This window comes from Melospiza melodia, chromosome 2 (genome assembly GCF_035770615.1).
Source record: "Melospiza melodia melodia isolate bMelMel2 chromosome 2, bMelMel2.pri, whole genome shotgun sequence".
NCBI lineage: Eukaryota > Metazoa > Chordata > Aves > Passeriformes > Passerellidae > Melospiza > Melospiza melodia.
The window spans coordinates 117652636-117676753 of NC_086195.1; the positions used below are offsets into that span (position 1 = coordinate 117652636).

At 42.0% G+C, this 24118-nt stretch overlaps 2 protein-coding genes across 5 annotated transcripts; one reads left to right on the plus strand and one right to left on the minus strand.

Annotated features, from left to right (window-relative positions):
* The first annotated feature begins 1879 nt into the window (after positions 1 to 1879).
* On the plus strand, positions 1880 to 5579 carry SLC25A6 (solute carrier family 25 member 6). The gene is made up of 4 exons (XM_063149695.1): positions 1880 to 2045; positions 3201 to 3687; positions 4382 to 4522; positions 4936 to 5579. The coding sequence occupies exons 1-4, from the start codon at positions 1935 to 1937 to the stop codon at positions 5091 to 5093; spliced, it is 897 nt and encodes a 298-aa protein (XP_063005765.1). The 5' UTR covers positions 1880 to 1934; the 3' UTR covers positions 5094 to 5579.
* A 65-nt stretch (positions 5580 to 5644) lies between these two features.
* Positions 5645 to 23829, minus strand: LOC134414709 (granulocyte-macrophage colony-stimulating factor receptor subunit alpha-like). 4 transcript variants are annotated; one of them, XM_063149691.1, is made up of 12 exons: positions 23677 to 23829; positions 19121 to 19218; positions 18813 to 18949; positions 17740 to 17860; positions 16350 to 16479; positions 16083 to 16258; positions 15083 to 15222; positions 13380 to 13412; positions 12372 to 12501; positions 11661 to 11754; positions 10945 to 11026; positions 5645 to 8257 (listed from the first exon to the last, which is right to left on the minus strand). In XM_063149691.1, exons 2-12 carry the CDS (start codon positions 19206 to 19208, stop codon positions 8195 to 8197), a joined length of 1194 nt encoding a protein of 397 aa, XP_063005761.1. In that variant the 5' UTR covers positions 19209 to 19218; positions 23677 to 23829; the 3' UTR covers positions 5645 to 8194. The 4 variants fall into 4 exon arrangements, with proteins under 4 accessions (XP_063005761.1, XP_063005760.1, XP_063005762.1 ...); XM_063149690.1 differs by having other exon boundaries at positions 19121 to 19238; XM_063149692.1 differs by lacking the exon at positions 11661 to 11754 and having other exon boundaries at positions 19121 to 19238.
* Positions 23830 to 24118: the final 289 nt, after the last annotated feature.

The following is a 24118-nucleotide window of genomic DNA, read 5'->3' on the forward strand; positions in this document are numbered from 1 at the left end:
TTTGGTTGGGAACACCCACAAAAAGTGAAAGCAAGTGATGTGAACTAATGCCCTCCAGCTAGAACAATTTCAACACATTTTAGAAAGAATTCATATAATTTCAGACAGAAGTTTGATAGTTACATTCAAAATATCAATTTCAGCATACAGTAAAATTAGCAAAGTTAGTGATGGAAACCAGGCCTGTCTTGGTAGGGCCTGAGTCCCTGCCATGAGTGCTTGCTGTGACAGCCTGCAGGGGAGGTTTTCACAACATCTAACTTTGAGTGCCCATACAAGAAGCTGGAACCACCCTGTCCTATTGTTCCTCTGTTGTCCCAAGGAAACTGCAGCTAAGTCCATTGTCTTGGATCAGTTCAGTGACATACAGAAATGCCCAGTGATGTGACCCTAGGCAGTGGCAGTGCTAAGGAGGAGGTGGGAACAGAATTTGGGAACAAGGATATGCCATGGATCACCATTACCCAGAGTGTGGTGAGCGTGGAACAAAACTGACAGTGCCTGAAATCTGCTGCCCTCCACCTGACAGCTGCTGCTGCCCCACAGGGACCCGATGCAGAAAGCTGTGTCTCCCTCCTAGACTGGCTTCCAGCAGAAAGATGCTGCAGAAACAGTCTCCAGTTCACTTGCTTGTGCTGCTCATTGACTGCAGCCTGGGCCCACAGACCCACACCCCAAAGCCAGTGTTCCAGCAGCTCACACTCAGCTTCACAGAGTCAGAATCACAGAATCACTTATGTAGGAAAAGAAATCTCAGATCATCAAGTACAACCTCTGACCCAAAACCAGGTCAGCAGATCATGGCACCGAGTGCCACATCTACTCTTTCCTTAGGTAAACCAAGGGACTGACTACACCACTTCCCTGGACAGTCCATTCCATTGTCTCACCACTCCTGTAACAAAATTCCTCCTAACATTCAACCTAACCCTCTCCTGGCACAGCTGAAGATTGTTTCCTCTTCTGTTACTGGTTGCCTGGGAGAAGAGGCCAACTCTCACCTGGCTACAGCCTCCTTTTGGGTGGTTCTAGAGACCAATAAAGTCACCCCGATCCTTCTTTTCTCCAGGCTAACCAGCCCCAGCTCCCTCAGTCGCTTCTCACAGGACTTGTGCTTCAGACCTTTCACCAGCTCTATTGCCCTATCTGGATCCGCTCCAACACCTCAATATCCTTCCTGGATTAAAGGGCTCAGAACTGGGCACAGTACTCGAGGAGAGGCTTCAGCGGTGCTGAGTGCAGGGGCAGGATTACTGCCCTGCTCTTCTTAGCCAGGATGCCACTGACTTTCCTGGCCTCCTGGGCACACACTGGCACATTTTCCGATGCTGTCGCCAGCACCCCCGTCCCTTTTACGCGGGGCAGTTTTCCAGCCAGTCGGCCACGGGGTTGTTGTCACCCAAGTGCATTTGGCATTTGCTCTTGAAGAACCTCATACAAGTAGCGCCCATCGGTCCAGTCCGTGCAGACCCCTCTGCAGAGCCTGCGTGCCGGGCGGTACGGGGGCTGTGCAGGCGGCTGCGGGTGCTACTGGCAGCGGCACAAAGCGATCGCGGAGAGCGCTTGGGAAGGCGACCGTAGTGGTGTGGGCAGCGGCGGACCCGCAGGCTGCCCCGCGGGGGCCGGGCCGGGCCGGTGGCGGGGCCGGGTCGGTAGCGGTGGCGGTGGCGGTGGCGGGGCGGTGGCGGTAGCGGGCCAGCCGGCCCGGGTGACGCGGCGCTGCGACACTGGCGCCGCAGCGGGGCGGAGGGCGAGGGGAGGGGCGGGGGCGGGGCCCTTTCGTCGCAAGCCCCGCCCCCGGGGCGGGCTGGCCAATGGGGAGGGGGGGCGTGTCCGGCGCGGCCGGCATTAAGCCCATGCGCGGGGCCGCTCCCGCCCTTTCGGCTTGAGCGGCAGCAGCGTTTCCCTCCCGGCGGCTCCGGCGCGGCGCGAACATGGCGGACCAGGCCATCTCCTTCCTCAAGGACTTTCTGGCGGGCGGCGTCGCCGCCGCCATCAGCAAGACGGCAGTGGCGCCCATCGAGCGGGTCAAGCTCTTGCTCCAGGTCAGCGGCGTCGGCGAGAACGGGTGGCGTGGGCAGCGCCCCTCTGTGTCCCCGCGGGGCCGGGCCGGGCGAGGACAGAGGGACGGGCGGGGGCGGGGGCCGCGGCCAGCGGGGACAAAGGGCGCGAGCCAGGAGGCGGCGGCGGCTGGCGGGGAGGTCACGTGAGCGGCGGCGGGGAAGCCGAAGCCGGTTCCGCCATGCGGGGCGGGGAGGGAGGGCCGAGCCGGGCCGAGGGGGGCGGCCGCCGCTGGTGTCACTTCCTGCCGCCCCCGCTGCCGGCGCCGAGGGCATGGCGGGGAGGGGAGGGCGGCCGCTCTCCGCCGCCATCTTGGCGGCCTTCACGTGATGCGCGCCCGGGCCGCGATTGGGCCGCGGGCGGGGCGGAGCCGGGGCGCGCCCGGCGCGCGCGGCCCGGCGTGACCCGGTGGCGCCCCAAGGTGACTCGAGTGACCTTCGCGCCGGCCCGGCTCTGGCCCCGGGGCTGGCCGCTCCTCACTCACCCTCAGCCCCTGTCCCTCGGGCTGGCAGCTCTGTCGCGGCTCTCAGGCGATTCCCACCAAAGGCCCGTCTTTGTCAATAAAGGCTCGCACCTCTATGTATGCCCTATGTATTCGTCTTATACTTGCCCTTGCACCTCACAGAGTCAGTTTGGTAAAGACCACAGGAAGATCATGGAGCCCAACCTAATGCCACGTAGTCTAATTTAAAGTAGACTGTGGCACTAAGTGCCATGTCCAGTCTTAAACACCTCTAGGGATGGTTGCTTCACCAGTCCCTAGGCAGTCCATTCCGAAGTCCAATCACCTTTTGTCTAAAGAAATTCCTCCCCTAGTTTCTCCTAAACCTTCCTTGGCACAGCTTGAGGCTGTATTCTCTTGTCCTGTCACTAGTTGCCTGGGAGAAGAGGCTGGCCCCCACCTTGCTGCAGTCTCCTTTCAGGAAGTTATAGAGGAATTGCTTGCGGTTTTCTATTCTTGATTTGCCAAGTCCTGATTTCTGAGAAAGCTTGGAAGCAATTTTAAGTCTTTTTCTTTAAAATAACAACAATGGCCACTCAGAATTAACAACTTTGTTTTATAGTGGAAGCAGGTTTAAGCCCAGCTGCAGCACAGACCTGTCAGGACAAGTGATCAATATCTGTGTTTTTGTTTGCAGGTGCAACATGCGAGCAAACAGATTGCTGCTGATAAGCAGTACAAGGGTATCATCGATTGTGTAGTGCGTATTCCAAAGGAACAAGGAGTGCTGTCCTTCTGGCGAGGAAACCTGGCAAATGTCATCAGATACTTCCCAACTCAAGCTCTTAATTTTGCCTTCAAGGATAAGTATAAGCAGGTGTTTTTGGGAGGTGTAGACAAGCACACTCAGTTCTGGAGGTATTTTGCTGGTAACCTGGCATCTGGTGGTGCAGCTGGAGCCACTTCCCTCTGCTTTGTCTACCCCCTGGATTTTGCAAGAACCCGTCTGGCTGCTGATGTTGGAAAAGCTGGTGCAGACAGAGAATTCTCTGGTCTCGGGGACTGTCTAGTCAAAATCACCAAGTCTGATGGTGTGCGTGGCTTGTACCAAGGGTTCAATGTCTCTGTCCAAGGCATCATCATCTATAGAGCTGCCTACTTTGGGATCTATGATACAGCAAAAGGTAATACTTCAGAGGGGATCTGGAAAGCCTGTTTTTAGAATTGTATTGTCTGGTTTTGGATATTTAAAGGTGAAGGGGGGGATATCAGTGCTACATCTGTGACACTGCTGTATACAAGGGAAAACTTGTGTTAATCACAGCAGCCTACCTGCAAGTACTGGTTTTGTACTTCAAGCAGTTGCTCCTAAGGCCAGGAGAGTATGTTGCTAACCAGACACTATTAGTATAATTTCTTTTATGTTCAGTGCATAATGAAGTTACACTGGACCAGTCCAAGTGTGTGTGGCTGAATGGGATTGGACAGTGGTTTTGCAAAGTAATTTTTAAGCTTGACATTTGGGGAAATAAGCCATTGATGCTAGTTTGTAATGCAGTGTTACCCACAGGGACGGTGACTTAATTTAGTGATGGTTCTTTACTAAAAGCATAGTGAATAGTCAAGTCTTCTCATGCCAGTCTAAAAAGAATGCTTGTGCTTAAGTTGTAACCTACTGTGATTACTGAGAAGAAAGCCTTGTAAATATGGCTTCAGTATGTTTAAAGTTTGTGAAGTGTTTTGTTGCAGTTTTATTTAGAGTATGGGTTCTACAGTGTTTTATCCTAGTTTATCTAGTAAAATAGCTGTCATGCAGGGAGTGAACCAGAGGAGGATGTGCAAGGTGAAAAGCTAATTGCTGTTTTTGTTTTCCTGCAGGCATGCTCCCAGATCCCAGGAATACTCACATTGTTATCAGCTGGATGATTGCCCAGACAGTGACTGCTGTGGCTGGCGTGGTCTCCTATCCTTTCGACACAGTGCGGCGTCGCATGATGATGCAGTCAGGACGCAAAGGAGGTAGGCTGCAAATCCACACAGCTGTCAGTGCTTTGTAAAACAGCATTAACAAGATGGAGTTGTTTTTTTACTAGTAGCCATCCTGAGTTACAGTTCGTTGTTCCATAAATCTGGCTTATTATATTGTACTCAAATGAGGAAATGCAGTAAGGCTCAACCTGAGATTATCAGGATTTATGCTGAGGATTTTTCATTATGGAACATGAAATTAAAAAAAATGGACTACCTGTTTGCATTGTTTGATTAAACAGAGATATTAAAAAGGAGGCATAATAGTTTTAGTAAGTATTGTGTTGCATTTTTCAGTTGTGGTTTGGGACATCACAAAGCAGTTTAGTGAAACAAAGGGCGAATGTTTAAATTACCTGAGATGAAATAGGGATTAAGAATAACTCTTTGCTCTTTTCCTGCAGCTGATATCATGTACTCTGGAACAATTGACTGCTGGCGGAAGATTGCAAGGGATGAAGGAGGAAAGGCCTTCTTCAAGGGTGCATGGTCTAATGTTCTCAGAGGCATGGGGGGTGCTTTCGTGCTTGTGCTGTACGATGAATTCAAGAAAGTAATTTAAACAGCCTAAATAGAATTGGAAATCAAGTTGAGCAGATCATGTAGAATAACTACCATTATGGACCATTGACCTTCAAGAAATTCCTGTGAGTCTTATTTATCGGAGCCAGATGATACTTGTAGATGGGGCTGGAAACTGACATAGAGGGCTGATCCACTTCTCTGTAACACGTGAAAACACTGAATCTGGCAATTCAGTGTGACAGCTTTTCTTTACAGCAGTAAGGAATGAGTGGCGTTGGTTCTGGGTCCAAAGTTGTTAGGTCCAATTTGGGCAGAAAAACTATCATTTGCCTGTGGATCAGCCTTCAGTTTCAAGTCCTATCTTATAGGACCATAAAATTGTATTTGAACGCGTTTGCTAACAAATCATGTTTTTTTCCACTTGTACTGAAGCACTATGTACCATTTTGCACAGCTGAACATCTAGCAACTTTGTTCTTAAATTGGGGCATTCTGCTGTAAAACAATAAACATACTTACTCGGTCTGTGTTGAAATTATTATATAAAAGCTTTGGAAAAGCCTCTTGTATTTCAAAACTTGTTTCAGATTATGGGTCCTCTGATACCTTTACACAAATAAGCTTTTTAAAAAAATTATTAAATGTGAGATATTTAGAGAGGAGGGGTGGGCAAGCATGGGTTATACTAATAGAAACCACTCCCATTCTTTGTGCCTGATAGTGTATGATGGGCTGCTGCAAGTGGCTTTTTGCATGATTCTTAAAAAATTATTTACAACTTCTATGATGTAAAATTATGGGGTGGGGGTTCAGTTGTAGTGCTAGGAAAACCCAAAGTACCAAGGACTGGTGAAAAGTAACGCTCTTGCCCTTGGTAAAACAGCCTAAAATAAATAATTTTTGGTCAAATCAGTATGGAAAGCATCATGGCATTCATGCAAAAACCCAGGAACCCAGTAAATGCCTTCAACTTCTGAGTGACCTGTGTATTGTATTGTTGCTGCAGGTTGGAAATATTGATAGTGCCATTCAGGCACTGTTTGGCCTCATCTGTAGCAGTGGTCAGTGGCTCTGTGGAAGCTTGAATTTAATCTGAAATGAGTTGCAGTCCAATAGGTGAAGTTGAAGGGTTGTGGGGAGGGAATGTGTGTGCTTCTATGTAGCTGTAAAATAATAGATCAGAGTAGGTCAGCCTTCAGTATTAACTGATTGATGTTTAGGGATGGTCAGAAGACCAGATTGAGTAATTTCTCATAACTGCTCTTTGAGATAATGTAATACCTATGTGCTGTTCTTCCTATGTATATAATCTTTTGTACTTTGTAATCTGCAAAGGCATCCTAGAGGGACCAGTAGAGGAAAACAAGGTGTTAATTTTGATGTTTGAGGAGCTCTCCCTATATCTTGAGAAAGAAAAAGTGTCACTGTATGACTCATTGAAGGCTGAGCTGTCTTAGAGTTCTTCTGTGTGCCTTCTGAGATTGCTATTCAAGATGGAGTATTTAAATTACCTGCTTGGCTTTGGCTGGTTATTACCTTCCTCCTGAGTGTACTTTTTTCCTTTCACTGTTGCACAAGCACTGCTTTCAACATCTGTATGAGAATGTAAGGACATTACACAGCTACTTTGTACACAGGCTACTGGCAGACTTCATGTACCTGCTGCAAGTGGTTCTTGCATCCTGTGTGGCAGTAGCAGCTCCCTCTCATGCAGGCAGGGCATTTGGTGTTAACCCTGCCAGTCAGTTAGCTCTGAGGGAGCAGGGGAAGACATTTTGTCTATAAAAAAAGCATTAATCAGGTTTCTTTCTGTATCAGTGCCTTGCAAGGGTAGAGATGATTATGGGATACCTCCTTGTGAGCGAGCCCAAGCTTTGTGAGAGAAGCCAAATGTGGTTTCTTCAGCAGCCCCTGACAGGGAAGGACTTTCACACCCAATCTCTCCTTCAGAACAAGGCTTAACCAAAAGAAATAGGAAAAGAAACAAAACCTCCCAAATTTGCTCTAAACCAGGACACAGAGTTAAACTCGAACTGCAATTTCCTTATGCTGTACATTGAATATGAACTAATTTGTGGTGTTCAGATTTTTTTTATTTTTAATATATGGCTTCCCATAGTCATGCAGCAGCAATTTCCAGTGTGTGATGCAGTTTAGGGATGTAAGAGGCAAACAATAAATGAGACTTTTAAAAAAAACATTTGTTCTCTGTCTTATTGAAACACTGGAATTCATTCATTTTAGGAAAACATCCAGCATTTCTAAAAGAAAATACTGGCATCTAAAGCCTATGTTATTTTTAAAAGGTGTTGGAAGTAGCATTTGCACCCTTTGAAGGGAGAAACTAAAATGCATTTGTGAGGAAGTTTTACATTTAAGATCTAGCCATTAAATATTAGATTTTATTTCATTTCTCACAACTGTTAGAATTTTTTGAAGGCTTTCAATGCTATTTGTGTTACTGAAGTACGTACTAAAGCTGCACAGGATCACAGTGTTGCAGAGGTCTATTTACAGTTGCAATACTGAGCTCATGAAATGCCTGACTAAGACCAGTATAAATAATTACATTTGACAAGTATAATTTTATTTTTTGTTCTTGCATAAACTTAATTGCACATATTGGGACAGCTTGGTGGTACTGATTGGAAGACCAAAGAGCAAATTTTAACACATTCTAAATAGCTGGTTTGTGCTTTAGAAAATAACTGGGCATATAAAAATTACAGTATAATTGCTGTGGCATTATACAGCAAGGCTGTCAGCCTACGGGAAATCATTATAATGAGAGGCAAGAAGCTTCATAGCAATGACGACAAGTAGTAGCAGCTTCATTCTGGCTAAGAGGGCTTGTCTCACATTGTGAAAAACCTCTTAGCAAGGTTCAAGCATTTCTTCAAAGTAGGTGCTTGCAGAAAAGCTTGGTTGCCAGGCATTGTGGGTTTGAACAAAAGGAAAAGAACAAATTTCACTGATTTTTCTCCCTTTTTTTAATCTGCTCAATTTAAGTGAATTTTAAGGAGGCAAACAGTTCTGTAGGTGATTATATTCTTTTATTGACTGGTTTGAAGTACTTGTCAGCAGGATCCATAATTTTCTTTCATGTTGGGCAATCGGGTGTGTTTTTGGAAAGTCGGATCACTCCTCAATTGTAGTTATTTTCTCAGTATGACTTTTTGTTGGTAGATTTACATATTCTGTCTAAAGGGAAAGAAAATTTTGTATCATGCAGTAGACTATAAGTTGGTATCATTCTGAACATTAGTTTCAGTAGTACCAAAGGCATCCCATCTTAGGTCTTTTAATACTTAATAAATGATTGCAAGGCAGGCGAAAACCGTTTTAAGAACAGTTAAAGAATGTTTCAATATGTCTGAGCAGTACTAGCTGTCAGCAGGAGAAAAAACAGAAGCTGGTTTAGACACTGGACAACCTTAGAGAAAATAGAAGGAATTTATTCAGCCAGTATTGGCTGAATTTTCCATATGTAGGAATTGGCTTGGCGTGTAGATAAAATATTTTGGTTGCTATCACACATTTTTACATTGGCTAACCTGGGGTTCTAGGAGAGTGCCTGCTGCTAGGTAAGATTGTAGTACTCATAGAGCACTTGGAGTTTAAAGTTTTGAGGGAAGATAAATAAGTAAAAAGAAAAGAAAAAAGGGAGGGGTAGTACTGATGGGAAAAACAGGTTAAAAAAGCAAGCTTGCTCTTGTACTGAGAGTATGTTGTGGAACAACAAACCAGGGTGTTCTAGAAACTTATTTTCTAGGAAAGCTGAAGAATGGGTAAAGCTCTGCAGGGCTTTGTGGTCATGGTGTTTTGGGCTACTTCACTGTTCTCCAAGGAAAGTGCACGGGGTGTATCTTGCAAGTTCTTGGACTATATTTAACTCCAAGCAAGAGAAGATAAAACTGTAATGGTGAGGAAAGCAAATTAGGAGAGTGACTAGAAAATCATTGGTCTGTAGTAAAATGAGTAAAATAGAATGGATTAGAGGAGTGCAAGTTGTCTGATGCACTGAATGATTTGGTAGGATCTTAAAGCAAATAAAATTGGCAGTTCTTTAATGTGAGTGTTTTAAGGATGCAGTGCAGAAAGTTAGGTTTTTTTAATCATGAGCTTTTCCAGCTATCTCAGAAAAAGTTGTGTAATAGGGGAAACGAATTAGAAAATGTGAAAGGTCGTTGAGTAAATAGAGGGAAAATGAGGAAATGCAAAATTTAAAAAGGTGTGATTAGCAAAGGATACTGCACGTTTCAAAACAGCTCAAAAATCCATTAGCATTAAATGTCAGGGAGAGTGTTTGCTATTCAGTGGAGGAGAGCTTTTGAAAATGTACTTTTTGTACTGTGTTATTTTAATAACTTTAAAGAATTACAACATTCAATCAATGTTAAAGGCACTGACTTCGGAGAGAAGAGGTAAAATAAAATTAGATTTTAGGAGTAGATCAAACTGTTTAAACATGTCAAAATCGTATGAATTATCTTCACAGCGGCGGTTGGCAAGTGTTAGGTAATGTGAGGCTTCATTTAACTCTGGCAGCTGCTGCTGCTGCATTGCTCCCTGCATGGAAGTGCCTGAGCCACAGATTGCAAACCTCATCCACAAAGGCCTCTGGGTTGTAGGGGAATGATTTGAGTGTGTTTGGTAGTGGCTATGCACAGGAATTTGGAAGCCACTCAAGTTCAGGAAAAGCAAGCAATCACTATGCAATTTTACAAAAAGGGCTTGTTACTTTCCTAGCTATATTATTTAATGTGATGGACTGTGGACTGCTGCTGGTGCTCTGTAGCCTTAGCTCTGGCTGCCTGGTAGGAAGTGATAAACCAGGTATTTATGACTTAAGGTGTATGAGGAAACCTATCTAAGTCACAGTCCTGCCTACTTTCTGTGAAAGCCAAAGGTGGTAGGGCCAAACACAAATTAATCAGGACAGCAAGCTGGTATATAGTTACCAAAACTGGCGAGTTTTAGTAGTCAGAGATTTGAGGATTCTTTGTAAACAATTGAAGGCAAATATATGTGTCGCTTTTGGAATCCTCATTGGAATGCATGGTGTTGCCCACTGAATTTTAGGCAATTAATGACTAACCTGATTTACTGACTTCAAGAATGTCCTTGCTTTAGCCAAGCAGGAATGGTTTGAAGCCTGGTTGTCGTGATGTGTGCAGATGGACAGAAGAGTTACTTACTGTTGACAGTGTGCAAGTGTGTAAGATACTGTAAACAGGAAAGGAATAAGGGTAAAAAGTAATGGATTTAAGGTGCATTAAACCAAGCTATTAAAAAGGCTTTTTTAAAGTAAGGCTAAATAAACATGCAGAATAGGCTGCACAGGGATACTACAGTAAATTGGTCAAATACAATTTACACAAAACCCTGAAATTGCAAATCCTGTGTTGAAGCAAGAGGAAGGTTAGTTTAACTCTTAAGTCTTTCCAGCCTTGTTGATTTGCACTAAGTGTGACAGGATTTTTACATGGGTATAGGTCAGGTTTATGAAATATATATTCACATTATATTATGACCATTGGTGTTTGAAAACTAATGGAAATACTAATGGAAAATGTATCCTCACTTTGGGTCTTTTTAAAGTATGAACAGCAACCTTGCAAAGCTGGTACACACAGAAATTACAATACATTTACACTCAGTAAAGGCGTAAATTCTGATCTTAAAATATGTCTGCAAATATCTTCAGGACAATCTTTTGTTTCAGTGTTGGCATAGAGCATTTCAAGTTTCAAAGCAGAATAGCTTGCGTGACAGAAATTAGTTTTGGACCAAATGTTAACACTTCTTTTTATAAGTCAGCTCTTCTAGTCTTTGGCCTGTTGTGGTTTGTAGTTAACAAATTTGACTGAATTGAGAAGAAATCATACCTGGATATCTTCATCAGTTAATGCATTGAATTTGTCTCTTGGTTGTGGTATGGGAGGAAATAGGTTCTTGAAACTGCAGCACCTTTGGGTAGAAAATGGGATTGTGGAGAAGTTGAAAATTCTGCTAATATAACTTATACAAACTTTTTGTGGTGTAACTTAAGGACATTTTTTACTTTCAAGTATTACTATCTATTGCTCTACAAATTAAATGAGAAAATATTTTCAGTGGGGTAACTGGTGGATAACTATTATTACACTTAGCATTTGGGTTATTAAAATTTATTTTGTGATTAGAATCACAAAAAATAAGTTATTAATAAATTACTTTGAATAAATCATATGACATAACTTTCACCCCTGAGTGAGAAGTTTTCTCAAAATAAGAATATGTTAATTTGCATTCCCTCTTGTCTGTACTGTATATAGCCAATGGCTTCAAAGCAACCTGGATGTTAAATGCTTAAACATAAGTACAAAAAAGCTTTTTTAGGATCTGGTAGAATCAATTACTTAATAACTTCAACATCCTTTCCCCCTTTTCCACTTAGTGATTTTGCATGCCTAAGGACCATCCACAGAAATCCTGGTGGTAATAGTTCATGACATTGACAGTCAGATTATTTTAATTTGCAGGTAGGAAAATAGGAGGTTATAGGAATGTGTTTCATATAGATAATACTCTGTCAGTGTCTACAGAAAAAAAATTGATTTACCTTTTGAAAAGACAATACAGGACAAGTGTAATTGAGATTGTTCCAAGTACAATCAGAAATAAAATCACAAAAATAAAGTAATCTTTCCCTTGACCTGAAGCAGGAAAGAGAGAGAAATATTTTAGCATGGTAAAAAGCTGCCTTTGTGACTGCATGATGCAATGAATGTGAATTTCACTACATTTCTTGGATGGTCTAAAGGACTTCAACTTGACTTTATTATAGAATTTTGTCCAAAAATGCAGATAGACTTGATACATTTTAAATATTTTCAAATGTTTAAAAATTAGAGAATAAAAATTTTGAGAATTTTTTTAAATTCTGGAAAGAGACAAGAATAAACAGACTTACAGAACAATTAATAGAGCAAAATTAGTGTAAAGGGTAAAAAGAAAGATGCAGAAGGAAGGGGATGATATTCATGTAAAAACTTAAGATAACAGAGAGGCAGCCTCATCACGGCAGACCAAAGACAAGGGTGGGTTTGTCTCTGTTTCTGTGGCCCTGGCATCTGAGCAGCTGCTGCCTTCACAATCCCAGCTAATCAAAGGCTCTCCTGCCAGACTATTGGAGCTACTCCTCCCATTAATAAAATCCATCCAGTTCCTTCCATGTAATTGGGTAAAAATTAAGATTTTATTCATTTCTGTGACTGTGAGGAAGAAAGGGAAGCAAACAAAGTAATAGTGGAAAAAAAAATCATAGTCTTACCAAACTCGATGGGTTCACTCCATTCCCCCCAGTTTGAGCTGACAAGACAGTTATTTCCACTTGCTCTGATTTTCAGAATGTATCTTTTTTTCTCATTGTAATTTTGGAATTCATATCTGTCATTGCTTACCTAAAAGGAAAGTGATCAGACTCTGCATTTCACCTCATAGGCAAACATTAACAAAGGTTTTGGGTAAATTTCCTGTTACGGTTTCTAAAAAAAATAATTTGTAAGATTTTTTTTTAGGTATGTACTATCTCGCCAGCAAAACTATCTAGTTTTTTAAGGTTATTTTTTTTAAAGTTTATTTTCTCTTTGATTTCTTTTATTATGCTTTATGGACACTTCTTATTTTTTTTGGTGTCCGTGTTTGTGGATCCTAAAGAAATCTGAAGACACAAAGCAGAAGTTGAAGAAGTACCCTGTAAAATCCCCTTGCAACCTTCATGGAGATTAAACAGGCATGGATGGTGTTGGTCATTGCTAAAAAGATTTAATGTTCTTGAGAGAATACAATAACAGATAAGTTATATTTGGCCTCATAATACTTTATACAAAGTCTGGAATCTGTCAAGCCCTTCCAACGCTTAGAAGACCACTCATTTGTTGAGGGCAGACTGACAGTATTTATTAAATTCCCCAGGTTTTGAAGATTGTTGTGCTCCCTTTGCCTAGCTGTCCTGAGCTATCAGTGATATTATTCCAATGAGAAAGAGTGTTTCAGGTTTTTAGCAAGCAAAATGTCACATCTGTCATTAACAAAATCTATTTATGCAATGGACGGAATGTATGAAGTTTTGTGAAATGCATGGAAAAATTTGCCTACTCCATCCAAAATGGATGTATTAGGTTTACACTTAAAGATATCACAGGAACATATTTTTCTGAATTCTCATTGCTACATTGATACAAAACCTGTAGTTCTATAAGTAAGTGTATTTTCTGTAATGGTATTTACATGCTTAAGTAGGCAAAAGTACAAATTTGTATGTGACAAGAATACTTACATGAGAAAGCTTTTTCTCTTCTGTGGGCTCATCCTGCAAAACAAAGACAAATCTTAATTTTTATTATTTTTTATCAATCAAATATTTCTCTAGATTGTTCTCATTTTCTTGCTTTTGAAGACCATAAGTTATTTTCAACTGAAAAATCAATCAGATAATATTCTCCAGTAATGTCCCTGAATTTTATTCAGTTTTGTCTTCCTACATTTCCTTTTAGAAAAGGAAGGAAATATTAATTATTTATCAGTAGATGTGAGAAGCTGTATTTACTACTAAGGGTATTTTTATATACACTACGCGTTCTCATCCATATCCAAATTACACAAGCAATCACATCATCCTACAAACACAGCAGATCTGGAACCTGTGATTTCACAATAGTTTGTGAAAATTGATGTGAATAGTGAATTTGTCCTCCTTCCTGTCAAAGTCTCTGTTAGACTTATCCATGCTCAGGGGCTTTCTGTGAAGAGCTGCTTACATATCCTATGCAATCAAAACTTAAGCAACTGGAATCAAACATTGACCTGGATCAAAGAACCTGAAAATTTTGAAGAAAAGGATAGGTTCAAAAATGAGTGAACGAATTCAACAGCAGTGACTTTTAGTCAGAAAGCATTGAAAAGCTGAGGTCCTGGAAACATCTATCCCATGTAATATCAGCATAGCCAACATTATGGAAAAGTCAGAAAGGTATAACTGGAAGGAATGTCTCATTAAGGAAAACACACCCACAGTGTGTCTTTGACTGTAAAGCAGACTAGCATTTCCCCATCACTCACTGTCAGCTGAGTGCTTTTAGCTTAGGATGTGATGGAACTCATCAGCCTGTGCTGGGAATGAGCAGGGTGCAAATGAGTTGCCTAAACCTTAGGTGTGTCATGCTGCTTTAGCTGTCTTGCCTCTGTTGGTGCCTCCTGGAAGGTGTGAGCTGTAGCTGCCATCTCCATGTCAGTGCTGCTGGTACCTTCAGCACCTCAAGGGCTGTGAGGCACCTGCTGCTCCACAGCAGGGAGCCCTGATGGGCACTGACCCTTGGGAGATATCCCTGCTCCTGTGCAGACACCTACATTAAGGTGTCTCAGCCTAGGAGATGAATTTCCTACTCAGATGTAGAAATCTACACTGAACCCCACCCATTCTGATTGTGGCGTAGGAAACAAGACTTAATACGTATTTCTTTCAAATAAATGTTTTGGCAATATTGCTATATTGTGATCTATATATTCATGTAGAACTTCATAAGCATTTCACACAAGATCTTACTGTCAATTATGCCAACCAGCTGGAAAGCAGTATTGCTTCAATTGCTCCTTGTACCAGTAGGTACCAAGGTAAATACTATTAATGCGTGGAAGATACAGAATCCAGGTAATCCAAACAGCCTGCAAGCTGTTGGTCTTGTTTTTAATAAAAAAAAATAGATTTATGATGTGGTGCTTTATTGCAGTTGTATATTTGTGTTTAACCCTTAGCTGGTCTTTCCTGTAATGGTCTTGTGGCTGAGCAGTTGCTGCCATAGTAAGCCCCTGAGCTGCAGAAGTTCATGACAGGTGGGATATGAGACCAGGAAAACTGTAGCAGGAGGAAACAACAGCTTATGAGAGAAAAATTAGCAAATAAAGAAGTCAGAAATGTACATATTATAGATATGAGTGAGCATAGGTACAGTACCAAACACAAACCAAGAAATTGTTTTTTACCTTATTTTGTATGCTAATTTCATACTGAAAACACTTTGTGTTTTCCACATGACTTGTAAGGGGTGGATGCCACATAATTATGCAACCCATAGGATCTCTGGTACAATGGGCAGTGACATTTATTGGAGCAGTGAGTATTTCTGGGGAAAAAATGGAATAATTAATATAAGCATGGTCAGTAAGCAGCTACAACTCATGCCTTCACAGCAAAATGTGTGTGAAGGTGAGGCAGCTGATGTACAGCTGTGGGCTCTTAGTGCTAACTGAAGTTATCTGGTAAACAGAAGTAAAATACCTAACCAAAACTTGAGAGTGTATCACTGCAGTTTTTGGACATCTGAAGTAAATGAAGTTCATGTAAAGAAAAGGTATGAAAGATTTTGTGTAATTCACTACTGCAATCAGCAGAGTGCCATTTTCTTCTACATCTGTTTTCCAACCTCACATTGACAATGCAAGTTTCCATGGGAAAAAGGAAGGAAGCTTTTTTTGTGTGTGGTATTATTCATGATGCATTCAAGACATCTGAATTGGAGTGCCTATAATGTAGTTGACTCAGGGTGACCTGATTTCTCTTGGGGCTTAAACACCTAACTCAGAGAGGTACCCACATATTTAACTAACAGAGTCCTAATTTGGAAGCTGAACCTCACTCTGGTTTTAGGACATGTAGCTCTTGTGGCTCTCAGAGAGGTGTGAAATTATGGGATGGTAAAATAAGCGCTTAGGAGAGGTGGCCTTAAAAATCTAACCATTGTGTTTCGTTACTTGGAATCCATGACTATGTGCACACCTCTTGTCTCAGCAGTTTTTTCAGGCTGCCTCTGCTTGTTTTAGTCAAGTTTTGGAGCTGCATTCTGTCAGCTGTTGGAAGCAAAGTCTGCCCTGCAGTGCAGATCCTGCAACAGCTACAGACTTCGTTTTAATATGCTTTTCAAGAAAAAATCCCCACTTCCTTATTTTATAAAAGAGTAATAAAGTAAAATGCTAAATTACTTACCAATGTTATACAGGGCAATGTACTCATCATAGAACTGGATCAGGGAGTTGTTGCTAGACCCATTCACCAGGAAGTAAGCTTTTTCATCCCCTATGCTCACATTTTGGAAAATGCATCCCACATTTCTGAAATTTTCATCTTTAATGTAAAGCACACATTCCATGTCCTCTTCACCTCTGCATACAGCAAAGTATTTTAGTTAAACATGCGCACTGTGATGTGTTGAGTGAGAATTCAGACTTCCCTGTCTCAAGCAGACCTACTTACCTTGACTGCTGCCAGTAGAGAAAATACTGTGTGTCTGCTGGAGCATCCCTTCCTGCCTGCCAAGTGCAGTTCATGAGGAAGATGTTATAAATCACACAGGAGAAGTTTTCAATGGCTGAGCCCTTCATGCCTGCAAACCCAGGAATATCCATGGTGAGGAAAAATCATGGGAGTCTTCGAAGCTGGAGGATCATGGCACACACTCAGCTATGTTAGACACCTGCTGCTATCGCTTGGGTTAGGAGTGACAACTGAGAGAAAACGCTACTGTCACTCCACTTTAACTGCCTCTGAACTGTGAAACCTGTCAGTGAAGCATTCCACAAGTAAAGGAAGGCACATTGCCTTTTAATACCATCCATGCTGCTACAAAGATAAGTATTTCTCCCTTTGCAAGTAACACCCAGGAAACTACTCCTGACATGTTTACACAGAGTATTTAAAAAGCTGAGACTTTTAAAGTGAGGTTGGACTTTTTCCTGCTCTCCAATCAAGCAGGCTCCTCCTTATTTCTTTCCACCTTCATGTGGGTGACAGTGACTTGTTCTTTTGTTTTCTGGAGCACATTGAAACAGGAACCTCGTTGCTTTTGGAGGTTCCTCATGGCTGGGCTGGGCAGGCATGCTCAGCCTCTTCCTCTCTCCTTCAACCACTTTTCTGCTTCTTACTGTCCTATGCCCTAAATCCAGTGAGAGCATGGAGGCTTCCTGTGCTACTGACTCCATCCCTCTCCAGTGCCCAATAAAGAGGGCAACCTTATGGAAGAGCAGGGGAATCCTCTGGGAAAGCTGCACACTTGGAAGGCAGGGGAGACACACTGAAGTTTTGGGTGTTCTGGCTTGTATTTTGAGGGTCACCATGAATGTTTCTGCTGACAAATCCACAGGAAGAGAAGAGCAGCGAGCATTTTCCCTGCTCAGACATGAGAAAGCTGCTAATCCATCACTTCTGTCATGTCTGAAATACCCCAGTTACACACAACTGCTGCACCCCTGGTGGCTGGGGAATTTTAATGGAGAACTCTGAGCTGAGAAGGAAGGCAAAATGGGTCACAACAAACTCATCAGCAGTCCAGTAAGTACTAACATTTTAATTTGTAACAGCCGGAAGGGTTATTTGACTCCACCCTTAAACCACTGTAATTTATTAGCATTTTGGAGCCTTAGTATAAAAGAGAATAATGCATTTATGGATACATTTGTTGTAATACATCTCTTGCAGAATGATGGAGACATTTATTACAGAGCAAATAATTTTAACAGATCTGGAAAAAAAAGCTTTTAATAGAAAATATAGCAGTTGCCCACTATGTAAGTAACTGTTTCTAAAGCAGTGTTTACCTTTAAAAGACTGCAAATACATAAAACCTTAGCCAGACCACATACATTACCTCCAGGGAGAAAGCTGCATTGTTTTGAGATGTTTGTGTTTGGCACTTCAATGACAAAGGTTAGCCCTTTGTGCATAGGCATGTGTAGTTCCAGTGGAAAGCTGCATAGTGGACTATCCGCCTGTAAAGAGAACATGGTATTTTATTTCTCTGCTTTTTCTCTTCTGATGTTAGATGAGACTGGCTATGCAAGTGCAACTCAGGACTGCAATTCCATGTATATGCATGTATTTGGTACCAAAACCAGCTCTCTCCTTTAGCACTCAAGGGTGATATAGAATGGAACTGAGGAATCAAAAACACAACTACACAAAAAGCTTTGCAGCTCAGGAGTTGGATGCTACACTAGTGTGTAAGTATTTTAGGAGTGGCATAAAGAAAATGGCAAATACATAGGGGAGCCACAAAGGAATTTAACTGAAGGATTAAGCAAAACAAAAGTCCTCATCTGACCTGTTCAGGGGTTAAAAACTGTCTGTGGTGTTATACATATAATCTTCCATAAAGATGTGATGTATTTTGTACTGTGTATTTCTAAGGTACCTGCTTTGCTAGGCTAGATAAACTATCTTTATCTCCATTGAGCTTCCTATTTTACTCTTTTGATAATGTGGGTTTATAACATAGCCTGTGTTACAGGCAGGATCCAGTTTACTGGGAAACAAGTGAAGAATTTAAGATAACCATAATCCATGGCAGTGTTTCTGGGATTTTATTTTTTTCTTTTTGTGGGAAGTCTCTTGCTATGTCTCTTTAAAGTCTCTAGAAGTCTCACTTAATCTCACAGCCCCTTTTTTTCAGCAGCTACATCCCTACTCATGATTCAACATAGCTGCAGTTCAGGCTATCACTTTCTTCCTGTCAGAATTTCAATTCTTTAGTATGCATTGGGTGCTCATCTCACAGTAAATACACCCAGGCATTGCTGATGGCTTCCCACAGCCCCCAAGAGATCAAGCTGTAGACTGCAAACAGCCACATGTCAGATGTTATTTTTTTCAATGTAAGTGAAATTGATAAAAGGACAATTATTGATAAAAACAATGATTTCCCTCAATGAATAGCAAGTTTACCTCTGTGGGCATATATTCCATGCCTCTGTTCATGATGATACATCTGTACTCAGAGAAGTTCCTGCTGCTCTGCCAGGACAGTTCCAATTTTCTCCAGTCCACACTCACATTTGTAATAGGGGATTCCTGTGTCTCTGCTGAAAGTGTTGCAGCATAAGTTCATTAAGGATATGCTATTGCTTTTGTTGAATACAGAGGATGGCACCTGTCAGGCTTAAGATAGCAACTGCTAGTTTCATTGCAAGTATCTCTGATAAATGAAGAGTTAAACCTTGTTTCTCAGATTATATCTGCAAAAATGTACTTACAGTCCATACACTGGATGTCAGCATGCAAGGGATGAAACAGCATCATATACCACAAAATCATACAAACGAGTCCAGGAGTATCAAACATATTTCCTTCTCTGGAAAGAGACAATGAAGCCTTCAGAAGGAAAAAGGAGAATATTATAAAAAAAATAAAGGAAAATAATGTTGAAGTATTTTGGTTTTGCAAAACTTAATTTTTTAAAAATATTCTTTAGAAAAGCCAAGCAGAGGATGTGCTTCAGGCACCTCTTCTTTGAACTAACTGAATAGCCATGATACTGCCCATAACAAAGTAGTTTGAGATAAAGAGGCCATGGACTCTCATGATGATAAATACACTCACTGTATTCAGTGCAGAGACCATGACTGACAATTACTTTTTCCCACATATCTATCCCAACTGTACCATCAGAAAGTCAGGTTTTCTTGCTTCCTGATCATGAGAACATCACAATGCTGTGCTTTGCATTAGCAGCTAGGTTGGTGTTGACAACACAGCAGTGTTCTGGCTGCTGCTGAGCAGTGCTGGCACAGCACCAGGGCTGTGTCTCCAACCCCATCCCACCAACTCTGCAGAGGCCAGTGGGACAGGGGGAAGCCAGAGGCTGGGAGGGAACAGGGCCAGGACAGCTGACCCCAGCTGATAGGGATATCCCGTATTATAGGCATCATGTTCAGCAATAAAACCTGGGAGAAAGGAGGATTGGGATGGGATGAGACATTCTTGTCCAGACATTTGACTTCCAAAGAAACTGCCATGTGTACTGCAGCCCCCTGTCCCAGGGAATGGGTGGATATTGTCTGCTGAGGGGAAGTAGAGAATGAGGAAGAGGGAGGGAGTGAGAGAGCAGCTTGGTGGGCAGCTGGTGGCCAGCCAAGGTCAGGGCACCACAGTGTTTATTCCTGTCACAAATGGGTCTCCACTTTTCCAGCTACATAACTCCCACTGGTCTTACAGTTTTCCATCCATACAAAACAGTCTACTTCAAATTTTATCTTGCTTCAGTGTCAGAAACCAAGGAGTCAGATGTTCCAGATCACTGTAGGCAATTTAAATTTCTAAGGAAGTGTGAGCGCCTGCAAAGGATGACTCTACATTTGTTCATGTAGTATGGAGGATTGAGCAAAGCTAGTCTAACACTGGCATCAGCTCTTGTCAAACATTGCTCATCTTATGACAATTTTTCTTTTCTCCAAGGAGGTTAAAACTCTTTGGAAAAGATTTCTCTATTCCCAGCTTTTTTTTCTTTTTTTTTTTCTACATGAAGAAGCAACTCTGGTTAAATTTTCATTTGCTCTAGCACTACCTAGCAGTGCAACTTTGTAGCAGCAATTTTCTTGATTACAGATAGTACTAAGGATAATTTTAAAATTGAATTAAATTCTTACAAACTCAAGAAAAAGAGAAATGTGGTAATATTTTGTTACTAATCAGCCCTTCTATATTAATTTTTATGGTTATGTCAGGATGCTGATTTCAAACTGACTCCCCTTGTGATGAAAGCAAAAACCACCCTGACGTTCCAAGTCATTCTGTAACCTTGAATATTTTCAGAAGGCGTGTCACATTTCCTGGAAATTGGCTTGATGTGACATTTCCATCACACCCCCAGGATTGAAGCTGGGTCTTGGGGTTGCAACAGAGACAGACTCTTCACTCTAACCTGCTTATCTCTTGCAGCATCCATATTTGTAAATCATCATTCTGCAGTAAGGATGTGGCCTAGGCTGCTGGGAAGTGATACTGAAGAATCTCAAGTACAAGCAGTACAGAGGACTGGCCATTGAATGCTCTGTGAGATATTGTCTCAACAGTTATTTCCACTTTCCCATGCTCTCAGGGACCACCCCAGCAATGCATGTGAGAACCTTGAGACCTGTTGTCCTTCCAGTTAGCCTCTTAATCATATTTTCTCTGTTTTGGCCATTCTGTTCAGTCACTCAACATTTTCCCCTTCCTTTCCTCATATTCCTTTTCTAGGCATTTGTTTTCCTATTCTTTGGCAACTGTCTGCTCACCTTTCCTTTATTTTCTGTTTCATTTTTCTTGTGATCTCCCTCTCTGTTCTGATTATTCCTGTTCTTTCAAAATCGCCCTCAGGTTTTCTACACATGAGTGCAGCCCCATATTGCAGGTACCCTTCATGCTTTCTCATGGAAATACTTATCTGGGACACTGCCATAGGAATCATCCACAGCCCTCTCTGCTTAGAGAAGTGTTTGCTGGCATCATTGTCTCCACACTCTGGACATTTCATTGGATATGCAGTGGGAATAGCAGGGCCTGTAAGCATTGCCTTTCCTCATAAGAAATGGCCATTCCAGCTGAATGCCCCAACACATAGCCAGGTGCTCTGTTTTTTCTCTGCTTGGAGGCAGGATGGGCAATGTAGGAGCTGTGGTGAGCCCTGAGCCATTCAGCTGAGCAATCCAGACCTCCTGTACAGTGGCCAAACAAGTGGCTCCAATCGTATTTTTAGGAATTTCCAATCATATTTTTAGGAATTTTCTGCATCCAAGACCTTCACTCTCTTCCAGACTGGTCTTCTTCAGACAGGTGTGGTAAAGCTCTCTCTGGACTGAAGTCACCTCAGTACTCAAGGTGCCAGAAAGAACACTCATGTCAAAATGATTGTGAGTGCTATTTGGAGGATCAGACCAGAAGAACCATACATATTCTGCTGTAAGCTATATGTCCTCATATTTCATCAAAATAGAACTTATTGGCATGAAAATGCCCAAACTGGATTATTTTTTTCTGCCTTTCTTCTTTCTTCTTTCTCCCCTGGGCAGCCTCAGAAGTGTGTGTCTATCCTGCTACACAGGGGAGAGCCCCAGGGGTGCTCAAGCACCTGTTTTCCAGACACCTCAACTCTTAGCTCACTCCAGGGCAGTTTGTTATAAGCCCAGTCTATCCACCTTATCAGTGTCAGAAATAAAATACTGTCAGGTAGCCTGTAGTGGTTTCCACAGAAATCATGCACTAAATACTGACTTGAGCACTCTCAGTTCTTATCCTCTCAGTCTATTGTCTTTGCTCTTAGGCTGTGAGTGCAGGATGGCACCAGAAAATGTCACCTGAGACCAGTGACTTATTTGCTTCAGTGTCTCTGGGAAAATTACTCCTGTCCATGACACTCTTCCAGAAATGAAACTTTATATTTTACTCATATGGTAATGTGAGGATAAAGGGATACTTATACATTGCCGAGATATGGAGAATATCATACACTGGCTAAACCTTCCTGGAAGCATTGAAATAGGAATAGAAATCTTACAATGCATGCCAAGAAATGTTATTATCAAATTGCTGCCTAAATACAACTATTTCAGTTTTTAGATCAGTATTCTGATTCCTGTGGATGATACAAAACTGGGAGAAGTGGGTGCTATGTGACTATCTTTGCTTCAGAGGGACCTGGAGAAGCCAGAGAAATGGGACGACAAGAACCTTTTGGAATTCAGCAAAGGAAGGTGCTGAGTCCTCTGCTTGGGGAGGAATACCCCCTGGCACCAGCAGAGGCTGAGATCCACCTGGAGAGCATCTTGCAAAGAGCACGGGCTGACCCAGGGCCGATGGTGTGCCCTTGCAGAGCAGAAGACCAAAGGCACCCTGGGCTGCACGAGGCACAGTGCTGCCAGCTGGTTCAAGGGAGGGTTCCTGGAGTGCCCAGTCTTGTTCTGGGATCCCCAGGAGAAGAAAGACATGGAGCTGCAGGAGGGAATCCAGCAAAAGGGCTCTGACACATGAGAAGAGGCTGAGAAATATGGGGTTGTTCATCCCAGAGAGATGAAGGCTCAGCAGGATGATATCCATGTGCCCAAATACCCAGCTGTAGGGAATGAGGAAGAGCCAGGCTCTGCTCAGTGGTGACAACTGGCCGGACAAGAAGCAATGGGCAAAAACTAAAATAATGAAAATTCAATTTAAACACAAGAAAACACCCTTTACTGTGAGGTAGTCAACACCTTGAACAGGTTTTCCAGGATAGCTTTGAAGTCTCCAGTGTTGGAGATACTGACTGGACAAAGCCCTGAGCAACCTGCTGAGGCTGACCCTGCTCTAAGCAAGGATTGGGAAAGGACAATTTCCAGAAGTGCCTTCCTGCCTCATCCATCCCATGATTTTGTGATTTACTTTTTTCTCCTCCCAAGAAATAGAAATCTACCTATTTCTAGTTAATTTATAGAAAGGGTACAAAAATTAGCATTTCTTTCAGTTATTGAAAAATAGATGTCAAATAAAAAATGTCAAATAGTGCAATATATATAACAGACATTTCATAGTCTTCCTTGGATCTTGCACAGATCTTTAGAAATTTTGTATTTATACATTTCTACTTTTAATCAAACAGGTAAAAGAATCCTTGAAATATTCTATAGAATTCTTTAAACTTGAAGGACACTAATTTGTACATGTGCAAATTTGTACATGTGCACATTTTGTACACTTGCAAAAATGACTGTACCAACAATGCCTAGAAAATACTTGTATCCTGCAAAAAACCTTCTGTGGCACTAAAAAAATCAACACACAACATAGAGACACTTACCTCCTCTTGAAAAACTCTCCTAGTTTTTCTTGTTTGATTTTGGTTCACAGCAACAAGGACATTTTAACGTGTAGTTGTAGTCACATGCAGGAATCTGGAAATGGTCTGCTCTCCCTGTTTGCTTTGCTTTACTGCATGACAGTATTAAGTAACAAATGCTGCAAGTTAGAAAGCTGGTCACTTTATCATTTCCCTTACTGCTTTTGAACTTCCTTAAGTTTCCTGATTGGCAGATGTTAACAATTTCACACGAAGAGATCATGCAACTAACTCTTCCTTCCTGTTATATCTGATGAACTAAGCATTAATAGTCACAACATGCAAGCACATTACCCAAAAATACATAAATACTCAGCAGGGTCACAGTATATCAACATGCTCATAGAAATACCACCTCTGTATATAAACAGATTTTCATAAATAATATGTTCTGGAAATAACA

What these genes read in the sequence shown, in the direction of transcription:
- SLC25A6 (XM_063149695.1), top strand. Translation starts at nt 1,935, where the DNA reads ATGGCGGACCAGGCCATCTCCTTCCTCAAGGACTTTCTGGCGGGCGGC. An exon ending in GGGTCAAGCTCTTGCTCCAG is followed by an intron (nt 2,046 to 3,200) that starts GTCAGCGGCGTC and finishes TTTTGTTTGCAG; the next exon opens with GTGCAACATGCGAGCAAACA. An exon ending in GCAGTCAGGACGCAAAGGAG is followed by an intron (nt 4,523 to 4,935) that starts GTAGGCTGCAAA and finishes CTTTTCCTGCAG; the next exon opens with CTGATATCATGTACTCTGGA.
- LOC134414709 (XM_063149691.1), bottom strand. Translation starts at nt 19,208, where the DNA reads ATGTTTGATACTCCTGGACTCGTTTGTATGATTTTGTGGTATATGATG. An exon ending in TGGAATATATGCCCACAGAG is followed by an intron (nt 17,861 to 18,812) that starts GTAAACTTGCTA and finishes TTCTCTTTACAG; the next exon opens with GCGGATAGTCCACTATGCAG. An exon ending in AAATTAGCATACAAAATAAG is followed by an intron (nt 13,413 to 15,082) that starts GTAAAAAACAAT and finishes TTTGTTTTGCAG; the next exon opens with GATGAGCCCACAGAAGAGAA.